At 33.3% G+C, this 21,611-nt stretch overlaps 2 protein-coding genes and 1 pseudogene across 7 annotated transcripts in view; 2 read left to right on the top strand and 1 right to left on the bottom strand.

Annotated features, from left to right (window-relative positions):
• GPR155 (G protein-coupled receptor 155) overlaps positions 1–5,440 on the top strand; it is a 39,404-nt gene extending 33,964 nt beyond the window's left edge. For all 3 annotated transcript variants that reach the window (XM_037849235.1, XM_037849234.1, XM_037849236.1), the window contains 2 exons: positions 880–1,017; positions 3,456–5,440. In XM_037849235.1, the coding sequence (XP_037705163.1) occupies positions 880–1,017; positions 3,456–3,753 (436 nt within the window). In that variant the 3' untranslated portion in view covers positions 3,754–5,440. The remainder of the gene's footprint in view (positions 1–879; positions 1,018–3,455) is intronic.
• Positions 5,441–8,906: 3,466 nt separating this feature from the next.
• The window catches only part of SCRN3 (secernin 3), a 41,878-nt gene continuing 29,173 nt past the window's right edge, over positions 8,907–21,611 (bottom strand). For 3 of the 4 annotated variants that reach the window (XM_037848618.1, XM_037848619.1, XM_037848620.1), the window contains exons 6-8: positions 12,904–13,066; positions 11,738–11,918; positions 8,907–9,414 (exon numbers count right to left, since the gene is read on the bottom strand). In XM_037848618.1, coding sequence (XP_037704546.1) covers positions 9,244–9,414; positions 11,738–11,918; positions 12,904–13,066 — 515 coding nt within the window. In that variant the 3' untranslated portion in view covers positions 8,907–9,243. The remainder of the gene's footprint in view (positions 9,415–11,737; positions 11,919–12,903; positions 13,067–21,611) is intronic. The other variant, XM_037848621.1, reaches the window with a different exon arrangement.
• LOC119544492 lies at positions 17,056–18,541 on the top strand (annotated as a pseudogene).

Here is a 21,611-nt window from a genome sequence, read left to right as displayed (position 1 = left end):
CAAAGTCATAAGGAGTAGAAACTAGAAGTCTAATGGAATTTATCCTACCGACTACATGACAAGTACTTGATAGTTTATACATTTGTGTGAGTGCTAAAGAATAGCAGTTCACCAGTTATACTTAACCTCTCTAAGAATCATCTGTATAGTGGGGATAACAAGAGGGTTGTTATGAGGATTAAATGGATCAAACTGCCTCAAGTAGCCCAGCACACAGAAAGCACCTAGTCAGTGGTAACTGTTTCTCCCCTCTTCTCCTCCTCCTCTCCTCCCTCCATTCCCCTCTACATTATTTCTATTTTTATCAATCATTAAGATGTAATTGCTTGAGACATAGTCTTTTCACGAAGGAAGAAAAGTCACTGAACTAGGAAGTCAATGAACCTTAGTTATCAATGATCAGTTATCAGTTGCATAATCTTTATCAGGTCAAATAGTCTGTAGATCTATTTTCTGGGCTGGTAGAAACAGAATTGTTCTGTACACCACATGCCAGTATTTCTCTCTAGTACTGAAAACAGAAAATGATTGAATGAAATACTTGATCACTATAAGTCATCTTTGCATTTCCAAAAAGTAGAATGTAAAATAGGAAATCCTTTTATTGATAGACACTGAAATGGGTCAAACATGTCTGGAGGGTTTATGAAATGATCAAGCCCCAACCTCACCCCCACCCCACTTTGAATAAGAAACTGAATGCAGACTATGTTTCTGCTTCAGAGACTAATGATATCTGAGTGTTACAGATGACAGCTTTGGTGAGTGACAACTTTGGAACAGTCATTTTAGAGTGGGGATGAGGCAGGGAGGGAAGGTTCTCCCTGAATGCTTTTATTTCTTTCCTTAAAAATAGCCTCCTTAAATTTTGGTTTTCAGACTTGAATTCCTATGGAACAATAAAGAAACAGCAGAAAACAGAGATTCTCCTGTTCCTGAGGAAATAAAAATGACCTGTAAGCAGTTTATCCATTATCACCGTGACCTGTGTATCCAAAACATTGTCAAGAAAAGAAGGTAAGCAAATTGCCAGTACAGGATCCAGATAATTATATTATTAGACGATTACTTTGGGTTTGTAACAGGCTAAGTAGCATGGTTGTGACTGACTTATGTGGTTGTTAGTTTCATATATACATGTAAAATAGCTATGGGTCAGTTTTAGTTTAAGAAACCATGTAAATGAGCCATTTCACTTCAATTTTAATGTTTTTTAAAATGTCATCTGTCTTCTGTTTTCATAAAATATGAAAATTTTAGTTTAGAATGAATCAAAATATAATATTAACATTCACTTCACGTTGGCCATTAATGTCTCTCACAAAACTCTGGGATAAATTGGATTTATAAGTGATTTTATATTCCCTGTCTTCTAATGATATGTTATTTCATATTCCTAATGATGTTGTCAAGAAAATGAAATGAAATTTCTGTCTCTTAATTTTCTGTTTTCTGTTGTTCACCTCTTAATCTTCAGTCTGTGACATATTTATTCTTCTAATCCTTAACATATGGTTTATGCAGCAGGAAATGATGAACTCTGAATAATATAAATGTTATAGGGCCAGTGTTCTTTGTTGTCATAAAGGAGAGATAAAAACAAAACATAAAAGCCAAATAACTTTTATATCTGTAAGTGAAAATTTGAAAATTTATGCAAATTATCATTCAGGATGATTTACTTACATAAGTATGCCACTATATTTAACATATATAGTCACCATAACCAGAAGGTAGGCTGGTATTAGGTAGTGGAAAGAGGACTCACTGGATGCAGATAATTTTAAATTCAACTCCTTGTCTGACACTTACAAGCTGTGTGACATTGGTCATGTTCAGTTCTCTAAAACTTGGTTTTCCTCTTTAAACTGTTTGACCCTCACGATTGTTACTTTAGATGACAAAATGTATGTAATGGTTTTAGTACAGTTCCTGGCACATGGTAAATTATGAAAAGAAGTTAATTTCCTCACCCTTAAAGGGCCCAGCAAAATTTGTTCAAAGTACCAGCTATGAAATAGTTTCAACAATTTAAAACTGCTTTTTAAAACGAAAAAAGAGAACTCTATGTTAGCTCTTTCCAGCCCATCGTGATTGCAGACCCTCAGGAAACAGAGCTCTTGCCCCTGGCAGCGCTGTTGGGCAGCTCTATCCCAGGTGGCCCAACAGACCGGCTGGGAGCAGCACTGCCCTGCTCCTGCTGCTCTCCAGACACAACAGCCTCTGCAGCATCACATTCTCTGCTACCCTGCATGACTCCATGGACTGATCTTATAGCTGCCTGATCACAGTCATGAGAAACAAGAATTATTCAGTTGGTGCCTAGTATAGAAAGTGTTGGGTTATAAATTAAAAATCAACAATCAGGAAGAAGGCACAGACATAGGTTCTAATATTCAGGCTTTTGTTGAAAGTGATGTTTGTAGCTACAAAGCATAAAATAATACATATGATCACTAAGTAGAATGCTGATGTTAAAATATTGTGATTTTATGTACTTGAGAAAAATTTCATGTATATTAACTTCTAATTTTTGTGTGAAACTAATATATATTCATTTATGGTTAAATGTTTTTAAATTTTTGCACCTATTTCTCATTTCATCTTGATCTTCATCCACTGTTTCCTAATGTCAGGCATGTTAGATTTTACAGCTTGACTGATGCTTGTGGACAGATTTTTATGTCTATTGAATATTTATATGAAAATGTACAGAATTCATTTCATTGTATTTTTGCATTTCTCTTTCCCTTGTTTATTTGCTCATACTTAAGGAACCCTATATTTGTATCAGAAAGACAAATTCTAAATAATCAAGAAGTAGATTCATAATCAAAGTACATTTTAAAAATCTTAGATTTGTAGCAAAACAGATCTCAGTTATTCTTTCCTTGTTTCCAAATGAAGCAGATTCCTGGCAAACACATTAGTATGATTGCCTTGACTGCTGAGGGCAAGAAAAAAGGCTACTTGCAGGCACTGAAAAGAAAAAGTTTGATTTGAGTAGTTTAGTAAAAAGTAGTCACTTAAGAGCTTGTAAAAATATTCTAAATATTTCTGAGACAAATTAAAACTTATTAAAACTAAGAGCATAAATGTTATAAAATACATAATATTCAGCTGTTTACAAAACAGATCTGATCATAAAAGAGCATGCAACTATAAAGAGAATATTTCTTTGTAGATACATTTACATTATCTGTCATGTTTTTGTTATTGTTGTTGAAGATTCTCTGTTTTCACAAGCATTATTTGGCATATTTTTTCTCCAGCAGGTCTCTCTAGGGTCAGACAAGTTAACAAACCCTTTATATTCAGAATGATATCATTTCTGCCATACTTTTTAATTATCATGCTGTCCTTCCTTGTTTCCTTCTATTTTTCCTTGCTTGTCCTCCATCATGCAGGATGGAGATTTACAGAACATATGGGTGAATCATTCCTTTGACATACAGGTGTGGTGCAAAGACTTCTGCTGGGACCTTCTGTGGCTGTGACCTGGTGAACTGGCTAATTGAAGTTGGCCTTGCATCTGACCGTGGTGAAGCTGTGATATATGGAGACAGACTGGTGCAAGGGGGAGTCATCCAACATATTACCAATGAATATGAATTTCGGGATGAGTACTTGTTTTACAGATTTCTTCAAAAGAGCCCTGAACAGAGTCTTGCTATTAACGTAAGCATCCCACAACAGGAAAGATATAAAGAAATTGAGCATTCATCCCCATCCTCACTTTCCTCTAAAACCTAAATTATTAAGAAGAGAACCCCACATGGAGCCTGCCCCAGATCTGTCACTAATGGGCTGTGTGACCTTGGGCAAGTCAAAACCTCTCTGAGCCTCATTTGTCTCTTCTGTAAATTGAAGGGATTTAACGAGCTATGATTTTGTGTGTATGTAAAACACACAGAAAACTGACAGGAAAAAAATATCAAATCAAAATTTAAAGTTCTGATAATGAATATAATAAATACTGTAAACAATACTAATTATGCCAACATTTAAAAAATCACTACTTCCTATGACTATTATAATTTCAAAATCAACATCCGATTAACGATGCCTTTTAATTGCCAAATTTGGCAGGTATACTGCTGGCAGTAAATAAACCTTAAATTATGATAATTTTGCACTTATTGATAGCACCTCTTAAGAAAGGATTTTAATGATTCTAATAAGAGGCCTTCTTATTCTTTTTATTTTTCCCATTTCCTTAACAAATGGCACTCATTTGAAAACTAGAAGCTTATTTTTTTTTTTAAGGTTCACTTTTTCTTGCTTTTCAATCCAAAATACTAATCTGAACCATTAGGAAGGGAGTTAAGAACCTCCATAAATATTATCATTTCCAAAATCCTTCAACAGAAGTATAGTATGATCTTTAACTTTTGTACTACAAATGATAATTTGAGTAGATTGTTTAAATTTTCTCAACAAATTTACTACCATGTGATATATCATTTCTAGGGTTTGCACAAAGCATCATAATACAGAAGGATAACCCTATTTTCCTATTCCCTGCAGTTAAAAAAAAAACTTATACGTTAAAATTCTACGCTTAATAGCCTACTGGTACATTTAGAATTTAGTCTCTTTAAGTGCCCATGTATAAAAATCTATAAATTGGAAAATTACTAAATATTGGCCACAAATAAGTTTTATTTACATTCAGTGAATTAAAAAGAGGTTAGACTACTTAAAACTTACATTATCTCATTTTGATCCCATTCACATGACCTTCAAACTTCTACTTTAATTATTGTCTGTGCTTATTTAAAACATGTTTCAAATATTTATTTAATTATCTTCTGCTTTCACTGTTTCATATGTAAAAGCCAAATCGAAAAGTATTTATAGGGCTAGTGTCATTGCCCATTTAATGCAACATATTAAAAAAACAACAAAACCCTGCATGGAAGACTATGTATTTAACAAGTAAATTAAACTTAAGCAGAGTATTAACCCATATGAGTTTTAAGTTATGATTCAGTTCAGGAATGGGGATGTTTTAAGCAGAATTGTCTTGCTGAGGAACTTTTTTTTTAAAACATGACCACATTATGATGCTGAACGCTCAGGATTAAGCATAAAGCGTCTTTGCTGTGCCAAGGGACTGTTATAGTTACTGTAACAGAGATATTCAGTCCCACATATGCAGGCAACTCAAACGCAAGTGGAAAATTTGTTTTGTTTGTAAACAAGTCATACTACATATGTTCTATTTTATGCACGACGGACTCTGCAGCATCTTTTTCCATGGGAAACATTAAAAAAAAAACAAAAAACCTGAATCAGAATGCTCTGCGTTTAATGAAAGCTTTTAAGAAATGTTTTTAGAATTAAGGATAAGCTAATTTAATTAAATGAAAATATTTCTATCTGTTACTTTGCCACTGACAAAGCAAGTTTCTCAATAAAATATCTATTTTAACTTGTACTGTCAACTTCTTTTCTTTGAGTGGACTGAACAGTGCAGAAGCCATTTCAGAAGTCTTTTCTATCATTTCTCAATGTTTTCTTAATGGTTTTCCTGAAATTGTTCTATTCTTTCTGAACCTCTGAGCTCTGTGCAGTACCTTACCCAATTATGCACTCAGCAAATACTTTTTATGAATGAATGAATATAACATTAAAGTCCTTTTCACACATTTCATAATTTTTAATATGCAGGGTCACAGCTGTCAAAATGATCTGATACAACTTTTATTAAAACCTACTCCTTTTATATTAATGGTCAGGATGGTCAAGTTTTCTTTTTTTTAGCTCTCAATGAATAATTCCATGCCTAATTTGTACTCAGCCTTCAATATTTATAGAATAAGGTAAAGTGTGCTTGGCATTTTGACAATGTCAATAAATGATCAGTAAGTTTCCAAAGGCAAGGAAAATTTAAACTTTTTGTTTGCTATGCAGCAGAATACAGCTCTTAGTTTTTGCCCCTTCAATCTCATAACCTGTAAAATAATAAATTACTTTAGACACTGGGAATAGGTAGTCATGTGACAAGAGATGGCTGGAAATACTTCAGAATCATAAATGTATTGCCATTCTTCAGTATTATAAATCTACAATTAGTATGGTAAACAACTGAAGCAATGAATTAAAAACAGAGAAAACATTTATTCTATAGATCTGTTTTTGGCAAATTTTATAAGAAGGAACTAACTTTCCAAAATTCTAGACAGCTTAATTATTTCCAAAGCAAAATTTTTGGTTAAAGATTAATATATAAACTGATATTTTCTCCAAAGACCAAACAAACTCGTTTTCTCTAAACTTTTCAATTAATTATTATTCCCTTGGTACATAATGGGAGATAATAAACAACATCATTTAAAGGCTGACCAAAAAGAAGCTTAATTTCAGCTATTATATTTTTTACTCAAGACACCGATGAAATTTAAGAAAACCTTAGATTTTCTAAACATATACCACGAGATATTAATTACTCATGCAAGTACATAAAGCCCGATTGCCATATTGGATTATCTAATATGGATCTAAGATGAATCCAATCCATCTTAGAAATTAATTCACATATCCTTATAATAAACTTTGCCTTTATTTGGGGATTATTATTTTTATTTTGAAGATGGAAAAAGATGACAGGTTGACTTGAGACTTATCTAAGGTTACCAAGTTGTACAGATTAGATTGTTTAGATGGTTTTCTCAACTTTACATTTCTACAGGCAGATAATAGGGCTGAATAAATTATTTCCATCAGTACTTGAATGTTCATTTAATAAATATTTATTGAGCATCTATCACATGCCAGACACAATGTTAAAAGGGCACAGAACAGTGGGAACAAATATGATTCCTAATCTCATAGAGCTTCTATTCTACTGGGAAAGACAGATGTTAAACATAAATTACATTTGTGATAAGGATTACATGTGTCTCCAAGACTGTGTAACAAGAGACCTGACCTTATGATGTGGGGAAAACTTCCCTGAGGAAGTCATGTTTCAGCAAAAAACTAAAGACAGAAAGCTACTTATAAAGGATAAGATGGCTGATTCAAGAAATGCCTTCACAGTTATAACGTTGAATGTAAATGGATTAAACTCCCCAATTAAAAGATATAGATTTGCAGAATGGGTCAAAAAAAATGAGCCATCAATATGTTGCATACAAGAGACTCTTCTTAGACACAGGGACACAAAGAAATTGAAAGTGAAAGGATGGAAAAAAATATTTCATGCCAGCTACAGCCAAAAGAAAGCAGGTGTAGCAATATTAATCTCAGATAAAATAGACTTTAAATGCAGGGATGTTTTGAGAGACAAAGAAGGCCACTACATACTAATAAAAGGGGCAATTCAACAAGAAGAAATCACAATCATAAATGTTTATGCACCCAATCAAGGTGCCACAAAATACATGAGAGAAACACTGGCAAAACTAAAGGAAGCAGTTGATGTTTCCACAATAATTGTGGGAGACTTCAACACATCACTCTCTTCTATAGATAGATCAACCAGACAGAAGACCAATGAGGAAACTGAAAACCTAAACAATCTGATAAATAAATTGGATTTAACAGACATATAGAGCATTACATCCCAAATCACTAGGATACACATTCTTCTCTAGTGCTCACGGAACTTTCTCCAGAATAGATCATAAGCTGGGACATAAAACAAGGCTCGATAAATTTAAAAAGATTGAAATTATTCAAAAAGCTACTTATATAAAGGGAGAAGGAATGGAATGAATATTTCAAGCAGAGGGAACAGCCATGAAGGAAGGAACTGGGACACATTCAAGAACCCAAAAGAGCAGTACAGTTGAAATTTAAAAAACAATTGGGGAATTGTAATAAGAAGTAAACAGGGAACAGTTATGCAGGACCTTGTTGGCATTAGTGAAGGATTGAGTCTTTACCCTAAGAACAAAGAGCTTTAGGGAGGGAATTTGTAATCAGATTTAAATTTTTAATAGCGCACTCTCATATATTAAAAGAGAGAGAGAGAGAGAGAGAGGAAGAGTGATGGGATTGTCCAGGGGTCTTTATGATGTAGGGAGAATTTATCATTGAACCACTTGAAGGCAATCTCAGTATCAACTGAGTACCTGAGTTAGACATTTTTTCTTTTGTAATGGCAACCCTATATTAGCTATGAACAATATCAGGCAGATTATGGTGTTTATGAGAGAACTTAAAAAAAATAACTTTCTTGGCACTCTTTAAATATAAATGACCTATTTCTTTATTATAATCCTAATTGCGATAATAGTGAATAATAAATATGATAATGTAATTAAATACCAAAATTGACATTTCTAGATACCAAAAAGTACATAATTTTGAGTTGGATATTTTTGTTGTTTTATTTGCAATTTTGTGTCTTATTTGGTAATCTCTGTAACTTTTACAAAGTTTTATAAACTTTGGGCAGACTACTCATTTATACTAATGTTCATAAAACACTAATAATTCTATTTCACTGCCACTTCTCCATTTCTGTTCCTGTTTTCACCAGGAGAACAAAAGGAAAAATGAGAGCAATCTGAGATGCAGAAACAATATCTCCTAACATCATGGTTCTCTTATCCTCTTCTCTAATCTCCCAGATAAACTCTATTTGGGGATGGCCCCCCAAAATGCTTGTCAGCCAAGTCTTTACAAAGAATATCTCTGAGTTTAGTAAAAGTGCATCAGCAAAAATAATACACTGTAATGATGAAGATTCAATGTAGAAACCCAAAAAATTTTCTTGGGAGAGTTGGTTAATATTTGCCTAAAGCACAAATAACTCAGTACTTGAGACAGTAATTCCATTACTAAAGAAGAACTGTTTTCTTGATATAATTGAGAAAATGATTTGAGGACATTACATAATTATAATAAACATAAATCCATACTTTGGATCTATAAATTCAAACATGAGTCCATTATTTTAATATTTAACATAATTTTAATGTTTTTATTATTTTCATGTTTCATTCTTTAGGCAGAATTAAATATTTAATTTTGAGGACAAAAAACTTAAGTTACTGTGGCTAAAAGAAAAATAACACAAGTCCATTACCTACAGTAACACCTGGCTCTCCCATGATATATAGATTCAATTCCAATGTTGTTTTCTTTTCCAATATTTGAGCAAGAATATGCACAGTTTTCATAGTCAAGATATCACCTGAATGGTATTAAAGAAAAATCAGATATGCTAAAACAAGGTTTCCGTTATTTACCAATGCAATAGAATCTAACTTTGAGGAAGTTACATGATCACTAAGAATTAGTATTTGACATATAAATTCTAATTTCATCTTTTGCACACTGAGTAAAGAGATTAACAACTTTATCCACATCAAGACGCTTATTTTGAAGGATTGATTCCATCTCTTTGAATAGTCCTTTCTCCAGTCTCCTCATGTCGTCCAATACTGTTTTGGCTTTTTCCTGAACAATTAAAAAAACAGAAATAAAAACACACGCGCGCGCACACACACACACACACACACACACAGAGAGTCTAACCATGAGGGTTGAAGGGGTGGGGCCAAAGACATGGAAACTATAAAATTACTTGTCTACCCATATGTGTGTATGTGTGTGTATGCCAGAAAAAAGCACATCTGCTATTTCTGGAGATGAGATTTCTGGCGATATGTTGCTCTCCTATAATCCTTACATTTTAAAATAATGACTATATATATATATATAATTTTTGTAACTCAAACTCATTATTATTTTAGGTTCACAGGGTAGTAAGTCACTTTCAGTGGAAACTAATCTGGGGCTATATGATTAAGAACATTATGTAAGAGACCAGGTTAACTGCCCTTCAGTGGCTTTGTAATTTTTAGTGTGGGAAATATACTAAACAAGCTCTTTAAACTCTCCTTGTCTCAGATTCCTTATGGGGAAAATGAGGATAATAATACATTTCTCATTAAAGTGGTTGTGAAGGTTAAATGAAGCAGTACATGTAACAGTACCATTCATGGTGCTTGGTATATAGCAAGTGCTCAATAAAGCACTACAGTTATTGTATTTATTATACAAAATTTCTCTAAAAGATTCAACACACTTATTCTCAACTAAAGGTCAAGAAATAATAAAATCCTAATTGTATTTTTTGCAATAGAAATAAATCTTAAATTTCATATGGAATTTCAAGGGACCTAGATTAGCCAAAACAACCATGAAAAGGAAGAACAAGGTTGGAGGACTCACACTTCCTGATTTCAAAACTTACTACACTGCTACAGTAATCAAAACAGTGTGGTACTAGCACAAGGACAGACATACAGAACAATGGAATAGAACTGAAAGCCCAGAAATAAACACTCATATCTGTGACCAACTGATTTCTGACAAGGGTGCCAAGACCATTCAATAAGGAATGAACAGTTTCTTCAAAAAGTGATGCTGGGATATCCACATGCAAAAGAATGAAATTAGATCCTTACCTCACACCATATATAAAAATCAAATCAAAAGGGATCAATGACCTTAACTAAGAGCTAAAACTTTAAGACTCTTAAAAGATAACATAAGAGCAAAAATCTTCATGACCTTGAACTTGGCAATGATTTCTTAAATATGATACCAAAAGCACAGGCAACAACAGAAAAGACAGATGCATTGGATTTCATTAAAAGTTTTTGTGCATCAAAGGACACTATCAGGAAAGTGAAAAGGCAACCCCCAAAATGGGAAAAAATACCTGTAATATCCAGAGTACATAAAGAACTATAACTCAACAACAAAAAGGCAAACAACCCATTTTAAAAAAATGGATGTAGGAGCTAAATAGATATTTATCCAAAGAAGATCTACAAATGGCCAATAAGCACATGAAAAGCTATTCAAAATCATTAATCGTTACAGAAATGCAAATCAAAACCACAGTAAGATACCACTTTAAACCTACTAGGGTGGCAAGGATATGGAGAAATTGGAACTCTCGTGAATTGCTGGTAGGAATGTAAAATGGTACAGCTGTTGTTGAAAAGTTTGGCAGTTCCTCAAAAAATTAAACATAGAACTACCGTATGATCTGGCAATTCCACTCCGAAGTATATACACAAAAGAATGGAAAGCAGAGACTTAAACAGATACCAATATTCATGGCAGCAGTATTCAAAATGGCCAAACAGTGGAATCAATCCAACTGTCCATTGACAGATGAATGGATAAACAAAATGTGGTATATCCACACAATGGAATGTTATTCAGCCATAAAAAGGAATGGAGTGCTGATACACACTGCAACATGGATGAACCCTGAAGACATCATGTTGAGTAAAATTAGCCAGATACAAATGGACAAGCATTGTATGATTTCACTTATATGAAATATCTAGAATAAGAAAATACATACAGACAGAAAATAGATTAGAAGTTACCAGGGGATTGAGGGAGGGAAGAATGGGGAGTAACTGCTTAATGGGTACAGGGTTTCTGTTAGGGGTAATGAAAAAATTGGGTGACGTTGTACAACACTGTGAATGTAATTAGTGCCACTCAAGTGAACACTTAAAAATGCTTAAAATGGAAAATTTTAAGTTCTATATTTTTTTACTAAAAATTTAAAAAGCATTTTTATAGAAAAGAAAAGAACAAAAGCATGGATCGCTATATATAGTCTGAACATCTATTTTTAAATCTATTTTTATGAGGAAGGAAAGAAAGCTGAAATTCCAAAGTTTAAAATATCAACTGAATCACACTTCAAACTATTCTTAATGATACAACAAACAATACAATCTAATCATACCTCATCATTATTTATTACTTCCAAAGCCTGTTGATGTTTTTGGTAGAGTGGGTGTCTTCTGTCAGGCTTAATCTGAAAATGTGGCTTCGTTTTAACTGGATCTTCAGGCTCAAATGTTGGTGAAATAGTGTCCAATAGTTGTGAAATACTTGGCACGAATATGAAAGGCTTAAAGACAGATCTAGAAGAAAGAGTCTTTATTAAATTTGCATGTGAGGATATAAAAAATAGTAAGCATTATTCTAAGTTTTCCAAGATTCCCTCTAGTCAGAAGGTTCTATTAATGATGCTACATTCTAATTTGTTCTTGTCACATTAGTTTTTTACTCATGCCTATCTTCCTGGTACATTGGCATCTCCTTCAGGGCAGGACACCACGTTGTTGTTAGATGTCTATTCCCATATGCCTAACAGAGGCCTGGCAAATAAACTGTGTCAGTGAAGTAACAGGTCAACGTTTTCTACCACAAACTCCACACTTGGAGGGTCAGAACAAACCTCAGCATTATATGTTTACTAAGACATGGGGTGAAAATCAGCAGCAGTATAAGGGGGACACAAGTTTCATTCCATTTTCTTGAAAATATCTTTAATAATATGAAAGACTGTAATGCTAAGAAATAGTGAATATAAAATCATTAATCTGCATCAAGTTTTGTGAAATATAGAAATGACCAGTCACTTAAATCAAGGTGATCAAGACAGTCTATGCAACTCCTACTTAAGACAACCGAACTATAGGTGTTTTAAGTTTTACATGTATTTTTCAGAAATGAGTGCATACGTAACCATGTATATCCAGAACTAAACATTATTTAACCTTTTTACTGTTACTAATCACCTAATATTGTAATAACTAGAATCTGAATTTAAAAACCTATGTATTTTTTTTTCTTGACAATGTTAAATATATTTTGGGGAAGAGGGAGTAGGGATAACTACATACAAGAAACTATGAACATTTTTTTCCAGTAAAAAATGAGAATATAGTTAAGGCAGTTATGTATATGTGGAAATGGCAGACTAAAATCTGAACAGAAAATGCATATGAAAATTATTGTCCTATTCATGTAACAGAAATTTAGCCTGACAAAATCATCAACTTATTAACAATTCTACCACTATCCCCTCACCCCTTGCTAGATTATAATATTTTGTGACTTCACCTCTCAGGATCAGGGGTTCCTGTAAAGAAGTGAATACAAGGAAGGCTGGAGTCTTGAGGTAAAATAGAAACCATGCTAGCAGTGGTCAGGAATTCTCCCTCCATGTTAATGCCGCTTGGTTTATCTCGGAGAATTTCCATCATTGTTTCAAAAGTTATGTTTCCTAAGGAAATAAATTTAAAAATCATCTCAAACACACATATATATAGATGGCCCACAAATATGAATTGCTTTCTCTGTTGATAATCTATAACATGAAATAATGGTCTTGGTATAAATTGAATAAAATATTAATCAATCTTTAATAAACAAACCTGTTACTGCAACTGCAATAAGATTCATTCCCTTATCACAAGGAAGATTTAAAAGAAAAAAAAAAAACATGCAAAATCTCAAAGACACTGTAAGGGGTAAAATGTGTAATATCTAAAGAAGAAGGAGGCAATAAAGAAAAAATACACTCAACCTATTGCCCTTAACAGAATTTTTCTTTTTTAAAGGAGTATTTAGTTAACAATGAACTGATGATTTCAATGACTACTATCCATTCTGGGAACCAAATATTAAGAGAGTATTGTGTTCAGTTTCCAATATCACATAAAACTTCCTTTACAAAATAGTAAATCATTTTTCCTATGATAATTCCTCTGCCTGACATTCATAATTTTATATGAAAGTGTGATTTGTAATCTGAGTGGGAATGAAGGAGACAAAACACATTATTGGTTAATGGAATTTGCATTTGCATAATTCTGCTGGACTACTTCAAAAGTTTAAATATTCACTATGTGTGATGAGAATGGATGGCATATTCTGTTTTCTGCTTTCATATTTAAAGTTTAATATTTTAAAGAGTTTTGTTTTTTTTTTTAGAAAAAGTGGAAAAACAGAAAAAAATCTATTTTATCTCTTTAGCAAACACAACAACACATGTTCCTGATTACAGAAGGCACCGGAATTCAATATTTGGAAACCATCTCCATCCAGAAAATTTTAAAAGTCAATTATGTCTTCAGACAGATCTGCTCCTTGCTGTGTATATCCATAGTTTAAGCTGTGGTCCAGGACCTAATTACCTTATAACAAGATGAAATAATCTTCTGCCTCCCCAATCCAGTTCTCCAACAGAAGTCAAAACACCTTCTCCTTATATGTCATAATTCTCTTCTCCAAAATTTATGACTCAATTCTTCTTCAATCAAATTAAAACTCCTTCAGTACCTGCCACTACTAATTGGGTCCTCTTTTCCTAATTGCCCTCATCTCTGGTTTACTGTCTGTTTTCTACTTTACAAATCAAATAAACTTACTTCAATTCTATTCCTAACTTCAGGCTCTGGAAACTTCACCCTCACACCCCCTACCTCAACTGAAGTGACCTTTTCTTCTCCATCTATAAGTATTCCTGACCTTTTATGTATTTTGGTCCTAGCTTTGCTATTAGATTATAAATTCTCTAAAGACAAGGATGGAATTTTTCTCTGTTTACTTCCCATTCATCAGACAGATATTTATTGAGCAGCTATTGAACACCTACTAAGTGCCAGGCACTATCTTAGCCAATGGAGATATGTGTGTGTACATGGTAAGCGTTTGTGTGTGTGTCTGTGTTATCTGTGAAAATAAAGAAATTGAGCCCCGAATCAATTTCAACTGAGGTAAACAAAGTTACCAATTCAATGAGGATCTTTCCTGAAGTTTCAGAATAGGTTTAAAAGCTTTCCTCTGGTAATGTCAATGTTATGGGAATGCTCAGGAATGATTATGGTTTGTAAACTTTCTTGGATATAGTAAGATCATGTTGGAAGCAATAGAGTTATTTTAGGTTTTTTTTTCTCTTATTCCTTTGTTTTCTTAGGGGTTGTTAATTTTCTTGGGGTATGGTAGGAACATGTTGGAAGCAATGTAGTTATTTTAGATTATTTGTTTTTCTTACTCCTCTGTTTGGACATGGTTTATTAATTTTCTTGGGGTATGGTAGGAACATATTGGAAGCAAAGCAATTATTTTAGGTTATTTGTTTTCCTTAATCCATTGCTTTGTTTGAAATGTTGTGGGGTTTTTTTGGTTGTTGTTTGCCTGTTTGTTTTTAATTTTTTGATAAACAAAGTTAAAAAATTGAAAAAAAATCAGTAGAAAAATGGGAGTAAAAACTAAATGACAAATAGGGTGGGATGGGGGGATGGTTTGGGTATTCTCTTTTCACTTTTATTTTTTATTCTTATTCTGATTCTTTCTGATGTAAGGAAAATGTTCAGAAATAGATTGTGGTGATGAACGCATAACTATATGATCATACTGTGAACAGTTGATTGTATACCATGGATGACTGTATGGTTTGTGAATATATTTCAATAAAACTGAATTAAAAAAAAAAAAAAAAAAGCTTTCCTCTGAATAAATACAAGAAATTCTCATTATCAGGAGAAAATTGGTACAAGAAAATAGCCACTTAAAATAACACATTTAAAATGAGAATCAAAATTAATCATGGAAAGAAAAGGACTGGTTGGATCTTTAAAGTGAAATAAAAATATTATAGAAATAAGTTTACATGAGCTTAGAGTTAACATTTAGGTTAAAACAACAATGCACTAATTCTTAAAACAAAGAATAAATCAAGTGTAATTTTCCCCACAGAATAAGAGAGTATGATTTTGACTATTGCAACATGATCATAAAGATCATTTTTACAAAAAAATTTGAGTTCATCAAGTTTCTCACATCCTCTTAATCCTTTAATATTCAAGTTTTACCTTCACTGAGAGAAAATAATCCTTGTCCAGCTCCACATACTTCTGAATCAACTTAAATTTAAATTCTCTATCTTAAAGAAGCAATCACAAGTTTCAAAGCAAACCAAGTTATATATGTTCCTCCTCTAGGTAATTGGTTCATTTTTTTTTGTATACATGTGGAAATTATATGAATTTTGAATAATCAGATAAACTTTATGATTTGTAAATTTTCAGATTTTCTACTAGATTATTAATTCTTGATGTTTATCTCTAGAAATAAACTGTCCTTATGAAAAGAAACTAATTTTTCCAGTGTACTAGTTTGTGTATTATGTGGCCTTTTAAATTTGTTATAGTAAAATTAGTGGTTTATGTAACTACTGAATGACTAACACATTTTAAATATCTATTTTTTTAAAAAAGCCCTTGTCAAGTTATCATCCTCAGTTTTCTTTTCAGATGTTAAAAGGTCTAACTCTTTGTCCAATTTTTATTTGCCAATGGCTTTGTATGTTACTTAAGTAGTTACTCAACATTACTTTCATGGACTTCTTAAAATCTTGCATCTTTCACAAAATTTTCAGTTTTTACATTTTTTGTATTTCATTGTTAAATGTTTAATAATCATTAAGAGACTGATCAACAAAAATGCTGACACCAAACTATAGAAAAGATAATGCTAAGTGGGAAGAGATATTCGAATGATAGCTAATTTTATAGATAGTTCATCAGTGATTTTTTTGTGTTTAAGACTACTTTTACTTCCCTACGCAATCCTTGTAAATTTAGGGTTTTGGACAATGAAAATTCAGATAAAACGGACATCCATCCTATCATCAGAGCTTTCAGCAACCTATGCTTCATTAACCAACTGATACATGACTCAAAGGAGGTCATTTTTAGTCTGCACCTATGTCGCCACAATTTTATCTCCTAATTTTATATGTTTGCATAAAGTATATATATTTTAAAGTATAACTCTCCTAGAAAATTAAAATAGGACCATTGGCATATAATTACTACCTGGAAAACCCAAGAAAATCATTTTCAAACTATAAAATCAAAAAGATATCAGAGAGGTAGCCCACTAAATAAATGAAAACACTCAATAGTTTCCAAATAGATCAAATATAACAAACAAAAAATATAATAGAAAAATATTCTTTTCATATTACCAGGAAAAAAATATAAAATATCCAGAAAAAACTTAAAAGATAATGTGGAAATCAATAATCTAAGCTGTCACCTTAAGCAACTGGAAAACAAATGAGCAAAACAGAAAAAAACAGATAAAATCAATGAAACAAAAAGCTGGCTCTTTGAAAAGATAAATAAAATTGACAAACCTCTAACTAGAATTAAAAAAAAAAAGAAGACACAAATTACCAGTATCAGGAATGATACAAGGGACATGATGACAGACCCAGCAGATATTAAAATGAAAATGACATGGTATGCAGCAGGCTGTGAGGAAGTGCATGCCCTCTTTCCTTCCTCTTTCTTGACTCCATCTTTGCCGTAGTGGCAGCAGAAGCTGTGGTTCAGTCATCAACATACAGCTCTTTTTCCGTACCCAGGAACTACACACCTTGAAGTGACTAGCCAGGAGACGGTCGTCTGGATCAAGGCCCATGTAGCATCGTGGGAGGGTATCACCCTGAAGATCAAGTCATGCTCCAGACAAGCACACCACTGGAGGATGAGGCTACCCTAGGCCACTGTGATGGGGAGGCCCTGACCACTTAGGAAATAGCCAGTCACATGCTTGGAGGTAAAGTCCATGGTTCCCTGGTCTGTGTAAGGAAATTGAGAGGTCAGACTCCCAAGGTAGCCAAAGAGGAGGAGGACACGAAGGCCAGGCCAAGAAGTGGATGCAGTACAACCAGTACTTTGTTAATGTCACGTCTACCTTTGGCAAGAAGAAGGACCTAATGACAACTCTTAGTCCTCTGCAACCTTGGCTTTCTCTAATAAAGCTGTCTAGCCCAGTCAAAAAAAAAAAAAAAAAAAAAAAAATTAAAATAAGGGAATTCTACAAACAATTCCATGCACATAAATTTGACAACTTAGATGAAATGGAGCAGTTCCTGGAAAACACAAACTAACAAAACTCACCCAATATGAAATAATGTGAATAGTCCAATAATTTTTTAAAGAAAATTGGATTTGTATGTTTAAAATGCCCCAAAAAGAAATCTTCAGGTCAAGATGTTCCCACTGTAGAATTCTACCAACATTTAAAGGAAGAATTAACACCAATCCCATGATCTCTTTCAGAAAACAGAATAGTTGAACATTTTCTGACTCATTTTATGAGGCCTATATTACCTTGACACCAAAACCAGACTGAGTATAAAAAAAAACAAAAAACTACAGACAAATACTCCTCATGAATATAGATGCAAAAACCCTCCACAAGGCCTCACCCTGAACAAGATGGCAGAGTGAAACACTTCAAGTTTCCATACCCCTACCACAAGCTTTGAACAACCTGCAAGAAATGGCAGAGACACCTTTTTCAAAGCCCCAGAAAACAGTAAAAGGATTGCAGTAACAGGGGAAGTACTGAAGCAAGAAAAAAAGCTACTTAAAAATGTGGGATCTGTGGCATCCTGGTTGGCCCCCTCCCTACCCCTCACTATAGCAGGAACAGATGCCTCAGAGTCTAAATTCCAGTGATAACACATTATCAAAATGTCCAGGTTTCAACAAAAGGTTACAAATCATACAAAGAAACAGAAAGCAATGGCCCACACAAAGGAGAAATTAAATATTGGAAACCATCAATGAGGAGGACCAGTCTTGGAAATAGCTTGAAGAGCTAAAGGAAATCAGGAAAAACAATACATGAACACAAAGAGAATATCAGTAAAGAGATGGAAATTATATGAAGGAACCAAATGGAGCTGAAGACCACAGTAACAGAAATCAAAAATCCCTAGAGGGGTTTAACAGCAGATTGGAGCTGGCAGAAGAATGAATCAGGGAACCTGAAGATAAGACAAGTGAAATCATTCAGTCTGAGGTGCAGAAAGAAGAAAGAATGAAGAAAAGTGAACAGGCCCTGAAGAACCTGTGTGACACCATCAAGAGTATCAATGTATGCATTGTGGGACTCCCAGAAGGAGAAGAGAGAGAGAAAGGGGAAGAGAGAATATTCAAAGAAATAATGGCTGAAAACTTCCCATGGCTGAAAACTTCCCAAACTTAACAAAACACATGAATATATACATCCAGGATACTCAACAAACTTAAAACAGCATAAACCCAGATGGACTCATGCTGCAGCATATTATAATCAAACTTTCAAATGCCAAAGATAAAAAGAAAATTCTGAAAACCACAAGAGAGAAGTAACACGTCATGTACAAGGGAGCCTCAATAAAGATTAAATGATGATTTCTCATCAAAAACCACAGAGGTAAGAAGGCAGTGGGATGATATATTTCAAGGGCTGAGACCAAAATTCTACCAACCAAGAATTCTATATTCAGCAAAACGGTCTTTCAAAAGTGAGGGACAGATTAAGGTATTCCTGGATAAACAAAAGCTGAGGGAGTTCATCACCACTAGACTTGCCCTGCAAGAGATGCTAAAGAGAGTTTTGCAGGTTGAAAGGAAAGCACATTAGACAATAGATTGAAGCTGCATGAAAAAATAAAGATCTGTGGAGAGGGTAACGACATGGGGACATAAAAATGCCAGTACTATTATATTTTTGGTTTGTAACTTTGGTGATTTATAATGTATAAACATCATAAACATAACATTATAAACATGTATAAACCTGTAATTTGTGACAAGAACTACATAAAGGTGGGTGACAGGGGTATAGGAACTTAATTTGTATATACTATTGAAGAAAAGTTGGTATCAAAGTAAATAAGATTGTAATAGATTTAGAATGTTAAATTTAAGTTCCATGGTAACTACAAAGAAAATATTGGAAAAATCAAACTCATAGAGACAGAAATTAGAGTACAGGTTGCTAGGAAGTGGGGAAGGAGGAGTTAATGCATAATGGGTGTAGGGTTTCTGTTGGGGGAGGGGATAGGAAAGTTTTAATAATGGAAGGTGAGGATAAGTGAGGGTACCACAGTATTATGAATGTGATTAATCCCATAGAATGGTATGCTTGGGAGTGCTGAGATCGGAAACTTTATGTTGCATGGTATGTTCCCACAATTAGAAAGAAGAGGAGAGAGGAAAAAAGAAAGGGAGAGGAAAGGAAGGGAGGGAGAAAAGGAGGAAGGAAAGGAGGGAAGGAGGGAGAGAGGGAGAGGGAAGACAAAGGGACAGTGACAATTAAATGGAAATACATTGATCCTGGAAGGGATCTAGCAGTAAGGTGAAAGGCTCCTAAAAGGGACATTATTGGGACATATGGAAGAGTTGGAATAATAGACTATAACAAGTTTTATATCACATTAAATCTTTGCACTTGATATCTGCACTTGAGATGCTTTATATAAGTGAATATCCTTGTTCTTAGGAACATACGTGACCAAATTAAGTGTTCAAGAAGCACGATGTATACAACCTACCAGTATTCTTATCCAGTTTTCCTATAATACAGCTATGACTCCAAATTAAAAAAATAATTTATTGGTGAATTTACATATACTTGGTTTAGAAAGAAATATCTTGCCTGTAATTTTGAAAAACACAGGTAGAAATAAAAAAGGAAGGGGTGCACCTAAAAATGGCCCGTAATATTAAAACTAAACAATAAAGCAAATGCATACCATCCACACCTATCACTCCTAGTGAGATTTTAAAATAATTCAAATCTAAATTCCTATAAATGGCAAGTTTTAATGAAAACAGTGTCAAAACCATAACATTGCAATAATACAGGTATTATGAAAATGTTTTCTGTATTCAAAACCTACAATTCTCAAAATGAAAGGAGGATTTACATGATCACTTGAGTAGGATAGCTATAAGTAATCCACTAGCAAGCATTGAATAAGTACTAAGACTGCAGTGGCAGCATTCACTAAAATGAATGCAAAACCACAGGGTGCAATTTCATTGCAATTTAAACTAGTTATTTAAAATACATGAGTGAATATAGATACAATTTGGATATACATGCAGCAGAGTTAATAGCTATCAGATAGGGATAGCTGGAAAGAAGAGAGGTAGGCTCTTCCATCTAGAAAAATATGGGAAAAATTAAACATAATGTCCTAGTACACAATTTTCTATGAAAGTACTAGAAAAACATTTATTCTTTTGGTAAAAAGCTTGATGAACTACACTTGGAAAAAAATAAGTTTCATGCCAGGTGCATCCATTATTATAATCATGCATGTATTTTTTATCTATGATTTAGTTATTTTATAGTTAAAAATTACAGACTTAATTATTACAATACAGTGACTAATTTATAATTATTTCCTTCTTTTTTTCTTCCTTTTGTCCAGTTATCCTAAATCTTAGGATTCTTGACATTTTTCACTCCATCTTAATTATGCCTTGTTGTTCTCCAATTTTTAAGAATACCTGGTAATTTTATTTACTGAGACTTTAAGTTTATTGCTAGCAAAAAGTTCACAACATTGATCTTTGTTAAACTGTCTGCAAATTATAATTCAATTCAACTAACAATCCTTTGTTAATTTATTCAACAAACACTTATTGAGCACAGACAACATCTAGTTCAAGACATTAAACTAGATGTGGAGAGAAATAAAAGGACAAATAAGGGTCCCTTTTATCAGGTTCACAGAAGAGATAAATGAAGAGCACAAACAAATACAATTTCCTCATTTGTAAAATGAAGATAATAATACATATTTCACGTGGTTGCTTAGAAAAGATAATATAAGTAAATCATTTAGCACAGTGTCTGTCCCGATAAGCTTTTAACAAATGAGAATAGGTGCTGTTACAATTGCTGCTTCTGTCTCTGCTTTTACAATAGTAATAAATCTAAAATTAAAATCTTTAGTATAACCTACTTTA

The sequence above is a fragment of the Choloepus didactylus genome, chromosome 9 (genome assembly GCF_015220235.1).
Source record: "Choloepus didactylus isolate mChoDid1 chromosome 9, mChoDid1.pri, whole genome shotgun sequence".
Lineage (NCBI taxonomy): Eukaryota > Metazoa > Chordata > Mammalia > Pilosa > Megalonychidae > Choloepus > Choloepus didactylus.
This window is presented reverse-complemented; position numbering and strand designations above follow the sequence as displayed.